Raw genomic sequence first — 17,484 nt, 5'->3', positions numbered from 1 at the left:
CCTGACCCACAAAATTGTGAGATATAATAATATAGTTGCCTTTTTAAGCCATTATATTTTGGGATCATTGGTTATGCAACAGTGGATAATGAAAACAGACTGACTATATCAGAATCACCAATGGAGCTTGTCAAAATGCATATTCCTGGGCCCCAGGTGCAATTCCCCAGGGATTCTGAAGTCTGGTAATGGGACTCAGTAATCTGATTTTAACCTAGCTTCCTGGATGTCTCTGGTAGACACTAGAGTTTGAGAGACATTCCTTTAGAGCTATTAATTAATTCATTCATCTATCCAGTCTACCATCATCTTTTTACCATTACTACAAATCTGGCCATGTGCTGGGCTCCAGGGATAACCCAGAGACCATGTCACTGTCTCTGCCCTCAGGGACACCAAGGACAAGCTGGGCACCTGACAGTCAAGCACTAGTTGAAGGAGGAGACCCTGAATCTTCTTCCCTGTAGGAGGCTGAGGGACCAATCCCAGTTCCCTCAGAATTGATATAATTGGTTCAAGAGCTCCCAAACTCAGTCCAATGCATTAACAATTGGTCGTGGCCAAGAAATTAGGAGAAGATTGAATTCACTGATATTTCAGGAATAGCCGTCTCAGCAGAACCTTGGGATCTCCGAGGTTGAGGTTGGCTACCTGAGGGTTTCTGTCACCTTTTATGATAAGAAGGAAGCCAAGGTCTCTATGGGCAAGGCAGAAACAACTTCAGCCCCAATCACAGATTTATTTGTCCTTGAAAATGACATTCATGTATATTTTCCCCCAAGTAGAAAAGTGACCATAGATAGTTCATTACAGAAAATGAGAAAATACAGAAAAGCATTTCAAACAAGCAAACAAAGCCCCCCTCAGGCATCTAACCACAGTCTAGCAGAACGTTAAGAGGCTGCTTGAGTCAGGCACACCCGGGTTTGAACCCCGGCTTCATGTAAGCTCCCCCTGGCTTGGTTTTCTCCTCTGTGACTATATTGCCTACTGTGCAAGGCTGTTGTGAGGATTAAGTAGGAATATCTGCACATGTGTATGTCATTACCATTATCTTTGCTAATAGTCAGGGGAGTATTTCTTTCTAGTCTGATTCCGTTTATATGCCAGTATTTATTGTTGGTTACTTAATAGTGCCTTGAGCCCCCTCCCCTCTGTACCCCCCAGCATTCTAATGTCCCCATCAGAGGCAGGGCTGTATCCAAAGGAATCCTAGATGAAGAGATGGTGGCGATGGAGCAGGGAGGTAGGAGTGGATGATGAGAGGCCAGAATTTGGACGATGAGTCCAGGGCTCCCCCTTGGCATATCCAACTCCCTTGGAGGTTTAGGGAAAACCCAGAGCCCAGAGAGCCTGACAGCTTCCCTGTGGCTGCTCCGTCTTGATGTGTAGCTATGAGAGCTGTTCTTTCAGATTTTCTGGGGCAGTGCTACATGTCCTGTAGTCTAGTTTAGTCCGTATAGTATTGTACATAAAATAGCAAAACATAAATTCTATGTGGCAGCAGCAAGGCAATACATTTACTGGTGTTATATAAGAGGTGCTATTCCATTTGTATTTCTGCCCTTGGGAGGAAATCAGTTTCCTTATTATTATGATACTCATCCAGATGTTGTCCCTCTGCAACAGGAGGAAGTGAGCAGCTCCCTTCTTTTCCAAATAACACAAAGTAATGGATGGCCAGACACACAGACTTTGATGAGAACAGCTATAAGATCAAATCCCTGCTCTACCAACTAATTATTCCCTGGGAGAAATTTTTAACGTCTCCAAGTTTATCTTTTCCCATTTTTTTTTTTCTTCTGAGACGGAGTTTTGCTCTGTCACCCAAGCTGACAGAGTGGCACGATCTCAGCTCTCTGCAACCTCTGCCTCTCGGGTTCAAGCGATTCTTCTGCCTCAGCCTCCCAAGTAGCTGGGACTACAGGTGTGTTCCAGCACACCCGGCTAATTTTTTATATTTTTAGTAGAGACAGGGTTTCACTGTGTTAGCCAGCATGGTCTCCATTTCCTGACCTCGTGATCCGCCCGCCTTGGCCTCCCAAGGTGCTGGGATTACAGGCGTGAGCCACCACACCTGGCCTGACTTTTTGGTTTTTGTGTGTGCTTAAGATTATTGTTGCTGTTTTGTTTGGTTTGCTAGTTCTTAATGAACAGGAATTGGGAGTTTCAATCAGAGTCTTCCTTCATATGATGTACAGCCTGTCATCCGCAAATTTGCTTGTATTAATTAAGAAATGCATATGGTTCTCACCCAACAATGTGAGCGCGGACATTTCCACACTGTCTCGGAGAATCCCAGAAGAAGAGGCAGTAGGGGGAGTGGTAAGAGCGTAGGTGGTGAGGAGTCCTCTCTAGCATACACTTCTCCCTCTCAGGGTTAGGCAAAACTCTATTTATTGTAATAATATTATAATAAATAAGAATATATCATAAGTGTAAGAATATAATAATAATGTTTTCCTCCAAAGGGCAGAAATATAGATGGAATAACAATTCCTATTAATCCTTGATCCAAAGAATCCTTCAGGAATTTTATTATACATAAATTTTGGAACAATGTGGATCTAGAATAGGGAAGCAGTTATCCATCTTCCTTTAATTCTTGTAGAGCGTTGCTTTGCCATGACTTATTTCTGCTTGGGCCTGCTGCACATCCTGCCGTCCAGATGGTCTCAGCTCTGACCCCAGCCCCCACCTCTCTCTGAGCACCAGCCTCAGATCCCAACTGTCAACCAGATATTTTAATTTGGATCTCCTGCTGTCCTTCAAATGCAGCATGCCTGAAATAAACCTCAATTCCACTGCTCCACCCCTTCCCCCAAAGAGACGCAACTTCCTAAATCTCGATTTCTACCAAAAGTGCCATTACCTTACTGTGATGAATATACTGGAGTACTATTTGACTCCCTCCCCGACTTCATCTTTCAGAGGTAAGCTGATGCAGATGTCCACCATATTTCTCCTCTGCCTTCCTATGCCAGACTGGGTTAAAATCATCTCACACTTACACTATCGTTTCATCTTCCTAAGTAGCTCCCCAACCCTCCCTACCCCATTATGCTCCCCTCCAAATCACTGTTATGTACCAGACTCATCTTTTAAAATAACACTGTAGTGCCATCAATGTTCTGCTCACAAAAACCTTCACTGGCTCCACAACCCCAGAAAATAAGATCAAACCTCAACAGGCTTCTAAGACCCTCTAGAATGTAGTTGTCCCTACCAATTCAGCTGCATCTACAATTACTTCCCAATATAAACTCTCCACTCCAACCCAGGCCATTCTCCTCCCTGTCCTTCTGGCCCCTGACCCTTTTCTTCCAGGAGAACCCTAAGTTCTGCCTGTTAGGTGTGTCATTCAGGACTAGACATGAAACAGCTCTTCCACCAACCAGCTGCCTCTCCCAGCTCACACCATGTTCTTTTCCTTCTCTGAACACGGCAGATCTTCATGCCTCATGTCTTGTCATAATTCACACCATAAGCCATCTGTTTCACATAACATACTAGTGTCCAGGAACTTCCTTTGTCTTCTTTGGTACCCAACCTCCTCCTACTACCATCACCACCACCACTATCACAAGGAATCTAGGGTTGTGCGTATAATAGTAAATAAAAAAATACCTCATGAATCAGATTCTATCAAAAAAAGAAGATAGAGAAAGAGGAAATCAAGGAAACAAAATAGGAGGAGGAAGAGAAAATATTGCTGTGTTTTCTCTTTGATGCCTGGGTATGCTGTGTGCTCATGCTATTGCTCAGATTTATAGACTATTTGAACTGAAAGGATCTTAAAAATCACTGAGTGCAATAATATAAGGCTGACCATGAAGACTTATTAAAAACTAGAAATAACGTATCTGGCCCAGAAAAAACAATAAAAAAGATGAGCATCATTTGCCAGCTGTGTGACTTTTAGAATGTCACTTGACCTCTCTGTTCCTCAGTTTCCTCATTTTTGAAGTATGAATGATGTAACGCTTATTGAGGAGCTAAATGAGATGCTGTAGGTAAAGCACTTGGCCAATGCCTTAAACAGGGTAAGTGCTAAGTACCTGCTAAGAAGAAGATCCCTGTCCAGGCTTTGAAAACAGGTAAAGCAAAATTTCTTGAAGGCTGGTTATAAATGATTAATTTATTATTAATAATAAACTGTGAGAACATCTCATGGGATGTTTCTATGGTCTCGATATTTGTGTCACCCCAAAATTCATAATTGAAACCTAATCCCCAAGGCGATGATATTAGAAGGTGGGGCCTTTGGGAGGTGAGTAGGTTATGAGGGCTCCACCTAGTGGATGAGATTAATGTCCTTAAAAACGAGGCCCGAGAGAGCTGCCTTCCCCTTCTGCTATGTGAGGACACGTAGCGGGTGCCATCTATGAAGAATGGCCCTTCACTGGACACCTAATCTGCCCGCCCCTTGATCATGGGCTTCCCAGCCTCCAGAACTATGAGCAATAAGTTTCTGTTGTTTATAAATTACTCAGTCTAAGGTAAATAAGCAGCCTAAATGGATTAAGACAGTTGCTTAATCCATGTAAGAATAGCTACATCTGTACCTATTTCTATGTTTACTTTGGATATGATATAAAACGTATTTCTAACTGTGGGTCACAGTCAAACAAGTTTGAAAGCCGTTGGATTATTAAAGTCCTCCACTAGTAAAAATGGAGCAGCATGCCAAAACCTCATGTGGAATGCTAGGTGCTACTTTAAGAGCAATTTCATCTTCCATCTTCTCTGGACCTTGGTTTTCCATCAACATCTCAGTCCTGCTAATGTTGTCTTTATTTTTCATGCATCTGACATGTAATCCAGACCACTGTTGCCACATTAATTAATGTAGAGAGAATTCACTTGCATGCAGGCCTAAATTCTCCATACCTATGGTTAGGTCTAGCATGTGTCTTTCTCCAGCAGATGGAATGCTCAGAAACCTTGAGGAAAGAGGAGAGCTTCCGATTTTTGAAAGATGCTTCAACTGGTAACCCTGTCTTGCATTTTGCAGTGATTCTGTTACTCACATTGTAGCAGAGAACAACTCAGGTTCAGATGTTCTGGAGTGGCTTCAAGTACAGAAAATACAAGTCAGCTCACAACCAGAACTCCTTGATGTCTCCTGGCTGATAGAATGTATAGGAGCAGGGAAACCGGTGGAGATGACAGGAAAACACCAGCTTGTTGTAAGTGTCATGAGTGTGATTTTCACTGTTCTTTGCTTGATGGTTAAGAACATAAGCTTAGAATCAACAGTGTTGGGGTAAATCCTAGATTCTCCGCTTACTTCCTGTGTGACCTTGGGCAAGTCACTTAGCTTTACTAAGCTTCAGTTTCTTCCTTTATAACATGACATAACAATAATGCCAGCCTCACAAAATGGTCATGAAGATTAGAATAATATACATGTAAAGCACTTAATACAGTGTGTTAAGTATAGTAGGCACCTTATGAGTGGTAGCTATTTTCCTGAACACATTTATAAACAAATACTTCAAAACATTTAAACCTTGATATTCTGGCAGCCAGAAAAGCAGGAGATTCCTTTTTTTCTCTTACTGTGATTATTCAGAAAACAAAAGAAAACAAAACAAAAATTAAGCTCTCAATTCCAAATATTTGAGCAATTGTGCTAGAATCTTTGGGAAGAGGAGTTGAACCATAAGTACATAAGTTCATAGAAAAGGAAGATGATATTTAATTGATAGGCCTTTTCATGGTTTTTTTCAGATTTCAAAAATAATACGTGTTGATAATAGCAAGTTCAAATATTAGAGATGTATATAACATAAATTTTGAGTCTCCTATAATTTTATCTTCCAACCACAGACATCTACTTCCAAATTTTTCCATACATATCTATTATTACTATTAATTTTTATTGAAAATGGATGCTTATGCATTTGTTTAGGTGAGAAGAGACTATTCAGATAGCACCAATCCAGGCCTCCCGAAGACTCCACCAACTGCTGTACAAAAGATCTCCCAGTATGCGTGTCAGAGAAGAACCACTTTAAACAACTGTAACCAGATATTCACGGTAACAGGACTTTACATCAATACCCAGGGCAAACGAAGGGCTTGCAGCTTCTTTCCATGGAGCCGCAAATTAAATTATAAATTTTTCTGAAAACCTGGGAAAGTTTTCCTCCCACCTACCCACAGCCCTAGCCTGATCTCTGATCCTTCTATCCTTCTTTCTATCAAGAATGGGTCTCCTTCCTTCCTGGAAATGGACAAATACATTTAGGTTATATTCTTTAGAGACAGTAGATTACTATTTACAGAGAGTTGTCATTAATGGGCACAACACTTGTCAAAGGCAAATATTCTGAAAAACCAAATATTGGAATTAGTCCAAAACATAGTAAGAGTAAATTACATAGAAATGGTAACAATGCATCAACAGCCTTTGCTGGGAAACCAAAAAAATTGAGCAAACCTAGATTCCAGGCTTTCTGATATTCACTAGTTTGGGTAAGTCAGTTTCTGTCTCTGAGCCTGTTTCCTCACCTATTCAAAAAGAAATTGGATAGATCATATCTAAAGCTCCACTCAGCCCTCAGATTGGTCATGGTGTTTAGAACGGCCCTGGCCCTAAAAGCTCACAACCGCTTGTCTGTTAGCCTAGAGTCAGTGGTTAGCTGGATGAAACATGTAGTAGTAGATCAATACAGAGCTTTTCATTTCTAGACTTCCAGCTCTATGTCTGTGTCGGAAAGACCAGGAAATTGTAGTTACTGGATATGCTGAGCATGAGATCACACAGCTGCAGCGGCTTCCTCCCCTGCTAGAAATGCAAACATGCCCTACCTTAAATAATCCTGGCTCTGGGTCAGTGTGCCTATGACTAAACTCATTCATTCAACAAGCCTGTGTTAAGCGCTGTGTTTTACGGGGATGCTCAGTGATCAAGGCAGAATTCTAGCCACAGGCTAGTGGGAAGATAGCACAGAAGGAGGGATTATGCTGAGTCATGACTAGCAAGATGCTGTGAGCACCAAAGCACTCTTTAGTTAAATCATCTGTGAATGTTTAATGGCAGTGTACTCCAAGTTTCTGTATAATGCACTCTGGTACCTGTGTTTTCAATTCAACTTTACTCCATGACACAAGAAAGGAATACAAGGGTATGGGAGACCCCATCCTGACCTAGAAGGAAACACTCAAGTGGTATTCCAATATTTAAAGGAGAGCAAGAGGCCTTTGTGAGTGATCACTGACTCAGGGGCTTGGAAGCAGATCTCTTGCTTATCTGGTTTTATCCTTTAGGATGCCTTTGATATACTGGCTGAAAATTGTGAGTTTAGAGAAAATGAAGACTCCTGTGTGACATTTATGAGAGCAGCTTCTGTATTGAAATCTCTGCCATTCACAATCATCAGTATGAAGGACACAGAAGGAATTCCCTGCCTGGGGTCCAAGGTGAAGTGTATCATAGAGGTAAGGGTGAAATGGGATTTGTCCCACTTCCCAGTTGGTAGGTGGGGATGGGGGAGAGAGAGTTGTAGCTAACAGATTTTCCTGTCAACTATGTAGATGTGGTGCACATCACAAATTTTCCTTTATACATATTTCTCTCTCTCTCCTGTTTCTGTGTGTGGTGTGTGTGTTTATTTAGACTATATATATATATGTATGCATGTATATATTAGGGGTTGTGAATATCCTAGTCACATGGCACCAAAATACGTTAGTGGTGGCAGGTGTCAGAGTTACTGATAGTGAATCCGTTCGGGTCTGCAGCAACCCCAATTATTGCTTCTGCAGAAGAAAGAATTCGACTGAGGGGCATAATGCAGAAAAAGAGACGGAGGCAAGTTTCAGAGCAGGAGTGGAAGTTCATTAAAAAGCTTTAGAGCAGGAAAGAAAGGAAAGTACACTTGGAAGAGACCCAAGTGGGCAACTTGGAAGGCAAGTGCAGCGTTTGACCTTTTGACTTGGGGTTTTATACGCTGGCTTACTTCCGGGGTCCTGCATCCCTTTTCCCATGATTCTTCCCTTAGGGTGAGTCACCCACGTGCACAGTGCCCTCCTTGTGCTTGGGAGGGGTGCATGCACAGTGTGTCTACTGGAGTTGTATGCATGCTCACCTGAGGCATTCTTCCCTTTTCCAGTGGAATGCCCCAGAAAATCATACTCTGCCATTTTGTCTCTTAATGTGCATGCTCATGCCCACTCACCCAGTTCCTGAGATTTTATTGGAAGCTGCTGATTACCAATTTCAAGTGTTTTTATCTATTGGGAAATTGCTTCTCCCTGGCACCAGCTGTGACCAATTATCATTTTATAGTGTGATAACTGCCAGACCGTCAGGGAATTGCTTCTCTCTAGCACCAGCTGCAACCAATTATCATTTTAGAGACACAGTGTGATAACTGCTGGACCATCACCTGATGGTCGCCTGACATTCCTGGTTTGGAGCGGGGAGCCCTCTCCTGCTCCACTCATGCCTAACTAGCTACCTACTATAACATATAGATAGATAGAGGCATGTTATGTATAATCCATACCCTAATATTATCACAGCTGGAGTTACATGGAGCCAGTTAGTAGAAACAGAACTCTCCCATATTGTTATTAATCACTGTGAAAGACTCAAGTGACTTACAAGCTTGACAGCAGGGTAATGGTCTGATTTCAAACAGAGGCTGCGTGGAGGACCTCAGTTCCACCTGGGGGCGCCACCTTAGAGCAGCGGTGCATTTGACATCAAGTGGAGTTAGTTCTACATCTCTCCAGGGAGAGCGCTGGAGGTTGTGCTTATTTATTGAATGGTGTTTAGGGATTCCCCAGCAAAGCAAGTCGGTCATCTGGTAGTAAGTTTCTATATAGTCAAGTGCAAGGTATATTATTCAAGAACAATTATCCCAACTCTACTCAGAGGAGAGGGGCTCTGAGCTAGATATTACAAGGGCTTGAATGTAGATTGGCTTTTTGGTGGGTCCAAAATTAACCTTCTCAATGGAAAAGTCTTCTTATTTCAGTGGTCATATTCATTGAAGAGAAAATTATTACCAATATTTGGACATACATTTTTCAGCAAAGATTTTGGTTTGGAATTCTGTAGATTTGGATCCTAACCACTTGTATCTTTGTTCCTAAGGATCGTAAAGGGGTCCTTGGGTATATTATGAGCTAGCATTTTCAAGATTATAGAGAACTGTCTTGTTTTCTCCAGATCAGTTAAGGAAATACCCCAGGATGTGATGCATGCATGTTTCATGAGAAACCAAGCAACTAGATCCATGAATTTGAGATCTTAGACAGTAATTGTCCAACATCACTTATTTAAAGTATTTTTCAACTGTCCACTAGGAGATTATTGAAGATGGAGAAAGTTCTGAAGTTAAAGCTGTATTAAATGATGAACGATATCAATCCTTCAAAGTAAGTGATTTTACATATATTTATTGCAAATGGCTTTTCAGTTAATCTTATTACTTATTCTGGCTGGTTGTATTAGTCAGCTTGGGCTGCGATAACAAAATACAGAGATGGGTTGGCTTAAACAACAGAAATTTATTTTCTCACCATTCTGGAAGCTGAAAGTTCTGGATCAAGATATCAGCAGGGTCAGTCTGGTGAGGGTTCTCTTTCTGGCTTCTTGCTGTGTCCTCACATGCTCCCCTGCTCACATGGCAAGAGAAAGAGAGCAAGAACAAGCAATCTTTCTGGTGTCATAAAGATACTAATCCTAGGCCAGGCACCATAGCTCATGCCTTTAATCCAAGCACTTTGGGAGGCCAAGGGGGGTGCACTTGAAGACAGGAATTTAAGACCAGCTTGGCCAACATGGTGAAACCCCATCTTTACTAAAAAATATGAAAATTAGCCAGGTGTGGTGGGGCATGCCTGTAACTCCAGCTACTTGGGAGACTGAGACATGAAAAAAGCTTGAGTCTGGGAGGCAGAGGTTGCAGTGAGCTGAGATAGCGCCACTGTATTCCAGGCTGGGTGACAGAGTGAGACTGTCTCAAAAACAAAACAAACAAAAAGACACTAATCCCATCATGAAAGCCCCACTCTCATGACCCCAAAGGCCCTGTCTTAAATACCATCATACTGGGGATTAGGACTTCAACCTACAAATTGGGTTGGGAGGGGGAATTCAGTCCATAGCTTTGGTCTAGGAAGAAAATGCCTAAATAAATTCAGGTGCCCAGATAATTGCCATGCTATGGTGATGTACAAATTGCCTTACCCTCCAAGAGTCTGTCACTCATGGGTACAAGCATCATGGGACATGAGGATCACGGGGGGTTGGTGGGGACAGGACAGAACTGCTCTTAAAGAGCAGATTTGTGTCTGAAAATCTCCTTACTGCCTCTCCGTTTAGTTGGAAGCAGGGTTTATTACCTCCCAATTTTCCCTGCCTTAGAGTTGCAGGTGGAAGGGACTTCCGCCAGTCCCTTCATTGCAAAGGTGAGGTACAGGCCTAAAATATGGCCATGAGCAGGAGCACAGGCTTGGAGTGTAAATAGACCGGGGTTTAAGTTTGGGCTGTGCCACTTCTCACCTGTGTGATGGTGGAGAAACTATATAACCTATAGGAGCATCTCTTTTCAAAATGTGAGGGTACCTATGCAGAGCACGAGTGTCGGTAAGAGACCCAGAAAAGTGGAGAGCCCTATAGACATACCGTATCACTCATGGACAGCACAGGCAGGCCATCCGTTAGACTATACCCAAGCCCTGCACAAGTGCCAGAACCTGCTTGTTACTTCTGTTTCATTTTGTAATGCCACATGTCAAGAAAGGACTCATATGAAACAAAAATGCCCTTAAAAATGACCATCACCCACCTGCTTGTCATATTCAGGAGGAACTAGGTCAAAGAGTGCTTATACTTTTTCTTCGTTGCGTGAGACCTAGAAAGGGTCATGACTCGGATGTTATAATGATTATTTTAGAGACTGATAGCATACCTTTCCCTCCATTTTAGCTCTTTACTTCTGTATTTGGAGTGGGGTTGAAGACTTCTGAGAAGTGGTTCAGGATGGGTTTCAGAACTCTGAGTAAAGTAAGGTCGGACGAAAGCCTGAAATTTACACGAATGCAGAGAGCAGGTAAATTCTCTCCTAAAAGTCATTGTTCTATGGGCTGGTCGGGTCGTGGTGGAGCTCTAAGTCAATTACACTGCAACTCCCATCTGGGAGAGCTGGGACACTTCTTTGATGTCCGTTGATGCTTGGATCTAAATCCTAGCTCCAGCAGTTTCCAGTTGTGTGATCTTGAGCAAGTTAGTTAAAATCTTTGAACCTTAGTTACCTAATCTATAAAAGGGAGATAACATTGATACTTAGCTGGGAAGTCAATCAGATAATGCAGGCAATGCCTCAGCACTATGTCTGGCACAGAGCAAAGGCACCCTCCATGGTGGCTGTTGGTGGTCCTTCATCCAAATGTCAAGCCAGGTTGTGCTGCTGATCTGGTCCTTACTGACTCTTCTGGACATTGGGTCCTGGCTTTCTCCCTGGGTAAGAGTTGTGGGTGAAGGGTCAAAGACAGAAGGGTTGGCTGCTTGAACAAACTAGAGCTGTTGCCTGGCACAAATGTGAAGATGCTCTAGAAACTGTAAAACACCAGGAAAATAGAAGGGAAGTGGTGGAAATCTAGGCACAGGGCTGATGTACCCAACCAAGACTCTTTAGCCTAAGTGAAGACTGTGGTGGGACATGAGTGCTGTCATCACCCACCTGAAAGCCTGGCAGGGCCTCTCAGAGGTTGAAGGTAGCCTAGTCACTTCCATTTATGAGGCTCCCAGTAAGTTTTTTAAAAATGAAGGGATGACAATACAGTGTCAAAAAAATTGTGTTTAAAAAAAAATGTTTACTTTTAACAGGCAATAAAAATACAACACAGTTGTGATTCAAAAGGAGTCACAGCCACAGTCCCCAGCACCATGGCTCCTGGAGTTATAGAGAATGAAGTCATCATTTTTTTTTTAATTTTTATTTTTTTGAGACAGGTTCTCACTCTTTTGCCCAGGCTGAAGTACAGTGGTGTTATCAAGGCTCATTGCAACCTCTGCCTCTTGGGTTCAAGTGATCCTCCCACCTCAGCCTCCCAAGTAGCTAGGACCACAGGCGTGCACCACTACACCCAGCTAATTTTTTGTAGAAATGGGGCTTCACCATGTTGCCCAGGCTGGTCCTGAATTCCTGGGCTCAAGCCATCCACCTGCCTTGGCCTCCCAAAGTGCCCAGATTACAGGTGTGACCCACCACACCTGGCCCCAGATTTTTAATGATGTGAAAGTAAGAAAATCTGTTGCCAGAGAAGACCAGGAGAAAAAGGTAGGCAGAGATTTTCTGTTTAAGTAACGACAAAAACAAACAAATAAACAAAAGCAAGCAATGGTAGAGGAAGCAAATCAAATCGTGGTAGGTCCTATCAGTGATACTACAGAAGACCCCTACTCATTTTTTTGTAAAGTTGCTCATCTTTGAAAGATTGCTGATAATACAATGCCACATAGGAAATAAAAGAGTCTAAGAAAAAAAGATCCAGCATTTATATTCCAGACCCTGAAAGCACACGTTTAATAAGCATGATTTACACCAGTTCTCAAGATGCCATTCAAAATAAATTTAAATAAGTATTAAACATAGTAGCAAGTAAGTGGTTTGGAATGATGAGTAAAGACTCTCAATGCTTAGAGAGAAATTGGGAAGCAATATAGTGTTTCACTTGGATGAAACCCTTATCAAATGACGTCCAGTGCTCTCAGGATCTAAGGGCTTCCAATTCCCCAGCTTTGTAAACTGGATTTTTGCTCTTCCTATTGAGCTTTTCCAACCCTTTGAATGAAGCAGCTTTATTCATTTAGTCAATCAGTGATTTCCATCGAACTGTTTAATGCTACCAGTTCTATGCAGAAATCAAGGAATGCCCTCCCACTATACTTATACCCCCACAAGTGGTTATAGGCACCCCTTGGAGCAGCACTACACTGAATGGAATTGTCAATGGGAATAGCTTAGAATACTGTGAAGGGTAAGCTAATTGAACACATTGAAAGGACAATTCATGGGTCAGATGGATAACCTGATTAAGTTTTACTTATATTTGCACTTGATTGCAGTTCCCTGAGGCTTGAGCATGCACATGCCACATTTGCCTTGAAAAGTCAATTTATGAACTGTAGCAGCACATATTTAACCTTATGCTGTGTGATAAGTTTCCTGTAATAAGTTAGTCACCCTGCTATACCAAAAAGGAAAGTCAGTTAAATTACTTTCATGGATGTCAACAAATCATCGTAGTCTTACACGTTCATTCTGATACCTGCACATCTTCTTAAAGAAATAGTTGTGAATCGTGACTTTTGGATCATGTGTATCACTGCATAAGCACAGGTGTTTGTGGTTACCCAGTGAGTTGTGCTTTGAATCTTAGTCATGATGACGATTTCTGCATTAGAGCCTAACAGAGCATTACTTCTTAGATCAAACTCCTCATGCTCACAAAAATGGCCATGTTGCAATAATTTTTAGAAATGTGGCTTTTTATAAAAATAAAAAATAAGTATCCGTATTGATATAAAGAAAGTAGTGTTCCACAAGTGGTGTGGTTTGGTATTGGACCACAGTTTATAGGTGTGTTCATATGAATGCTATTTTCTCTTGGTCTTGCCAGCATATTTCTGTGACTGTCCCCATTAGAGATAACATGGGAAGTTTGGCAGGGTGTGCAAGCCAAATGGCCACCCTTGCTGCCTCCCTTCCACAATCCCACAGTGAGAAACAAGGACCAATAGATTTACTCTTGTCATTTCAGAGGGCCAGTGGTAGGTGAAGTCACAAAGAAGTAGACTTAGGCTTTTCAAAAGAAAGAACTGGCGCAACAAAGTTTACAATTAGGAAACAGGCTCCTCTGGAGGTATCAGAGTTCCCCATTATTAGAGTCAAACAGAGTTTGAATGGCCCCCTCTTGGAGACCCTAGATAGGAGAGCAGTGATACGGAAGCATGATTTTATGTCCCTCAGGCTCTATGGATCTAATCACCGGGCTCATCTCCTCGCCAATACTTCACCCCAGTCCTTGGAGATAAGCCTCCCTTCTCCTTTGCTCTTCCCCTCCAAATCTCCCTCCACACCACTCTGTGGGAACCAAGTTGTTAGCTTTTCATCATAGCAACTCTGAACTTTCATTAATTCATGCTGGTCAGGCAAAGAAGCAACAAGCTAAACCACCTAAGATATTTCCTGCCTTGCTTCAGACACACATCTACCCTGCTCCTATTCTTGACCTTAATTTTTTAATGGATCCATCACCTTCCAACTCCAAATCTTTATGTGTTACCTTTTAAAAAATAGTAGGACACAGCTTATTGATCAAGAAGGCTGGTTCTTCGGTAGGAAGTCAGATCTGAACAGTTTGGATTCCAGAGGGATGTGAAATATTGTCTCCTTCTTAGGAAATTGTAAGCCTCTCGGTTAGAAAGCAAAGAACCAATGTTACCCTGCAAAATTCACAACCAGGAGAACCACATGGATTGCTCTCTCTCCATGGAAATGGATTTTGGTGTTGATGCCTGTAGTCATGCTAGCTCTATTGTGGGGACAGAATCCCCTTCCACTGAGGGCTGGTTGTTTCACACGCGCGTCACTCTCTTCATTGACCTGTCAAATGGCCTCTCAGGATTTCTGTATTATGAAGACCTTGTCAGCTGTGTGACCAGGGCAGAAGCAGAGGCTGTCAGTGCGCTGGTTAAAGAGGCTGTATGGGCATTTCTTCCGCATGCTTTCGTCACCATGACAGGAGGGTTCCGGAGGTAAATAACTTGGGTGGCTTTGCCTCCTCTGCCCTAATGCTTCAGTGGCTCCCTGACTTGGACAGGCATCTGAAATGGCACAAAAGGCCTTTTGTGATCTGGTGCCAGCTTCTTTCTGCAGCTTTGTCTCCTGCCCCTCACATTTCATTTCAGCAACCCCAAATGGCTTGTCATCCTCTACACATTCAGAGCTGTTTCTTGCCTTGTTGCTTTGCTTACTCAGACTTTTCTGCTTTGACTGCCATTCCTCAAATTGTCACTTGGCTGACTTCCCCTCATTTTTTAATACTCAATTTAGATGGCACCTCCTACAGAAAGCCTTCCTTGACTACCTCCTTCTCCATGCTGGATTAGAGCCCCCTCTTCCATGCTCCCTGAATACCTGCAAAGCCCTTGATCCACAGAGTTACAGTGATTTGTTCCTGTGTGTGGTTTCTCCACTAAGTTTGTAGAGCTTAGTTCTCAGTAAGACTATTGCATGATGCCTAGCACAAAGTAGGCGCTCAAGAAATCTTGGTTGAGTCAATAAATGACTGACTGAATTAATTCATGAATGAGTGAATGCTTCACACGGATGTGTACGGTTGTTGGATATTGAGGCCTACATTTCAGAAAGGGATTTCTTTCCTCCCACAGCTTCCACCACCTCTTTCTCCAGCCCTTTTACCTGGTGGCTGTTGGCCATTCTAACAAAATAGGTTTGGGCAAGGGAGAAAGTAAGAGAAGATCAAATCTAAGATAACGGCTTTACTCCATGTCATACTTCCAAGAGTGCTACCTTGTATTGTGTGATAACAATTCTTGGTTTGCTTGCTGTCATGCTTGTCTCTATGTGTGTATGTGTGGGTGCATGTAGGTTTGTGTGAGTGTGTAGAATAAATAACTTTTTGTTATTTTTTGCCCAGATATACATAATCACATACATGCTATATATGACTTTTTCTGTGTCATAAATTTATTTTGTAAGGAATAAAGATGTATAACCAAGGATATTTTGTTTCTAAAAAAAATGTCAAGAACCTTCTATGTTGCAAATCTTAAGTATAGGGTATAGAAACAAAGGTGATTTTTTTAAAATGAAGACTAAAATCTAATTGATTTCCATTTTATACTGCTTTTGAAAATTAGGGGTAAGAAGATGGGGCACGATGTAGATTTTTTAATTACCAGCCCAGGATCAACAGAGGATGAAGAGCAACAACTTTTACAGAAAGTGATGAACTTATGGGAAAAGAAGGTGAGAAGAAAGATGAAAAATACATGCACACTCATACATTATGTTAACACTTGAATTTTGTACATTACTTGCCTGATATTTGTGTAATGACCATCTAATCAATTCTCAATTATTTGCAGCAGCTTATACAAAGCCATATGACCTACAATAAGACTTTCCTGTTTGGGCCCTAGAGTACATGTTATGAATATGTCCTGTATCTTGTTTATTTGTACTTACCCTATTGCCAACAGGGCCAAGGGTGGCTATGCATTTGTGTTTGACATACAGAGGCACCCAAACAAAGCGAAAAGCATGCACTCTAAAGACCTGGGAAATGTGAGCCAGAAAGCTGCAAGCTTGGGTGAGGGGGCAGGACTGCAAAGACTGGGATAAAATCAGTCTAAGAGGTGTTGATAGTGCCTTGAATTCTATGCTGGCCAGTTACCATCTTGACTTTGTACTGAGATGGAATGAAGGAAACTAATGAGGGCAAGCTGAACCCTGCAGAGGTCATGGTTCAGAAGCCCCCATGTATTGCAGAGATCAGACTTGTGACAGGCCTATTGCCTGGTGGAGGAAACCAAAGTAAGCTAAACTAACCCTGCAGCCAGAGCCACATGCAGGCCCTGACTCCTGTCCGACTCTAGTGAGAGCCTCACTTCCTGGAGAGACCAGAGGGTCCTACTCTTGGGACCTGTAGATAGGCCTGGATGGGCTGGTGTTTCTCCTCACAGCTTCATCTTTCCTGAGTAGTTTGCTTCTCTTGGGTGTGGACCAAGCTTACTGATATCCCAGAAAAGGAAGACCTCAGATAAAGTGAAAATAAAAGATAGAAACACAACCCTAGGGCCAGGGGCACTGGAAATGAAGACTCAACTTTAGAACCAGATCCAAATTCTTCTCTGAAGCCATTCCCAACCCCCTCTGTCCCTCTCAGGGGAATGAACACAGGGCAGCCAGTGGCCCTAGGAGTGAACATAATAGACAAAGCCAGGGGATGGCAGCACAAGGAAGAGTCAGCGAAGTGGCCCACTGGTCTGCTCAAGCTTTTGTTGATAATCTTTCTTATCAACAAAAGATTATCATTGATAGACAAGGGAGCATGGCTTGTGGACCCTGCTAACTGAGGCCTGGTGGAGAGTGGGCTGTCTGGCTCCGTACCTGGAGGCCCTGCAAAAATGAACCTATCTGACCTTGTCCTACAGGCACCCTCCCCTCCCCATGCCGACACTATTAAAGACTGGAATGGAATAGGGAGATAGCAGCAGAGAGTCCTCTTTCCATTGGTCTTTCCTTAGTTTCAAGGAAGTCACACTTACTGCTGGTCCCCAAGCAGGGATGGGCATTTTATATGCAGGCGCTGCGCAGAGGCTGATGTTAATGTAAGCACATGGGTTTTAGATTTGGGATTTTAAAAGCACAGCCCCACTGTTCACTAGCTATATGACTTGGGATGGGTTACTTAATCTTTCCAAGTTTCACT

At 42.5% G+C, this 17,484-nt stretch overlaps 1 protein-coding gene across 2 annotated transcripts in view; it reads left to right on the top strand.

Annotated features, from left to right (window-relative positions):
• Positions 1–17,484, top strand: part of DNTT (DNA nucleotidylexotransferase) — a 35,672-nt gene that overhangs the window by 8,466 nt on the left and 9,722 nt on the right. For both annotated transcript variants that reach the window (XM_011951220.1, XM_011951218.1), the window contains exons 2-8: positions 5,015–5,189; positions 5,915–6,043; positions 7,276–7,446; positions 9,322–9,393; positions 10,949–11,072; positions 14,650–14,782; positions 15,911–16,019. In XM_011951220.1, the coding sequence (XP_011806610.1) occupies positions 5,015–5,189; positions 5,915–6,043; positions 7,276–7,446; positions 9,322–9,393; positions 10,949–11,072; positions 14,650–14,782; positions 15,911–16,019 (913 nt within the window). The remainder of the gene's footprint in view (positions 1–5,014; positions 5,190–5,914; positions 6,044–7,275; positions 7,447–9,321; positions 9,394–10,948; positions 11,073–14,649; positions 14,783–15,910; positions 16,020–17,484) is intronic.

Source organism: Colobus angolensis, unplaced genomic scaffold (assembly GCF_000951035.1).
Source record: "Colobus angolensis palliatus isolate OR3802 unplaced genomic scaffold, Cang.pa_1.0 Scaffold316, whole genome shotgun sequence".
NCBI classification, from domain to species: Eukaryota; Metazoa; Chordata; class Mammalia; order Primates; family Cercopithecidae; genus Colobus; species Colobus angolensis.
This window is presented reverse-complemented; position numbering and strand designations above follow the sequence as displayed.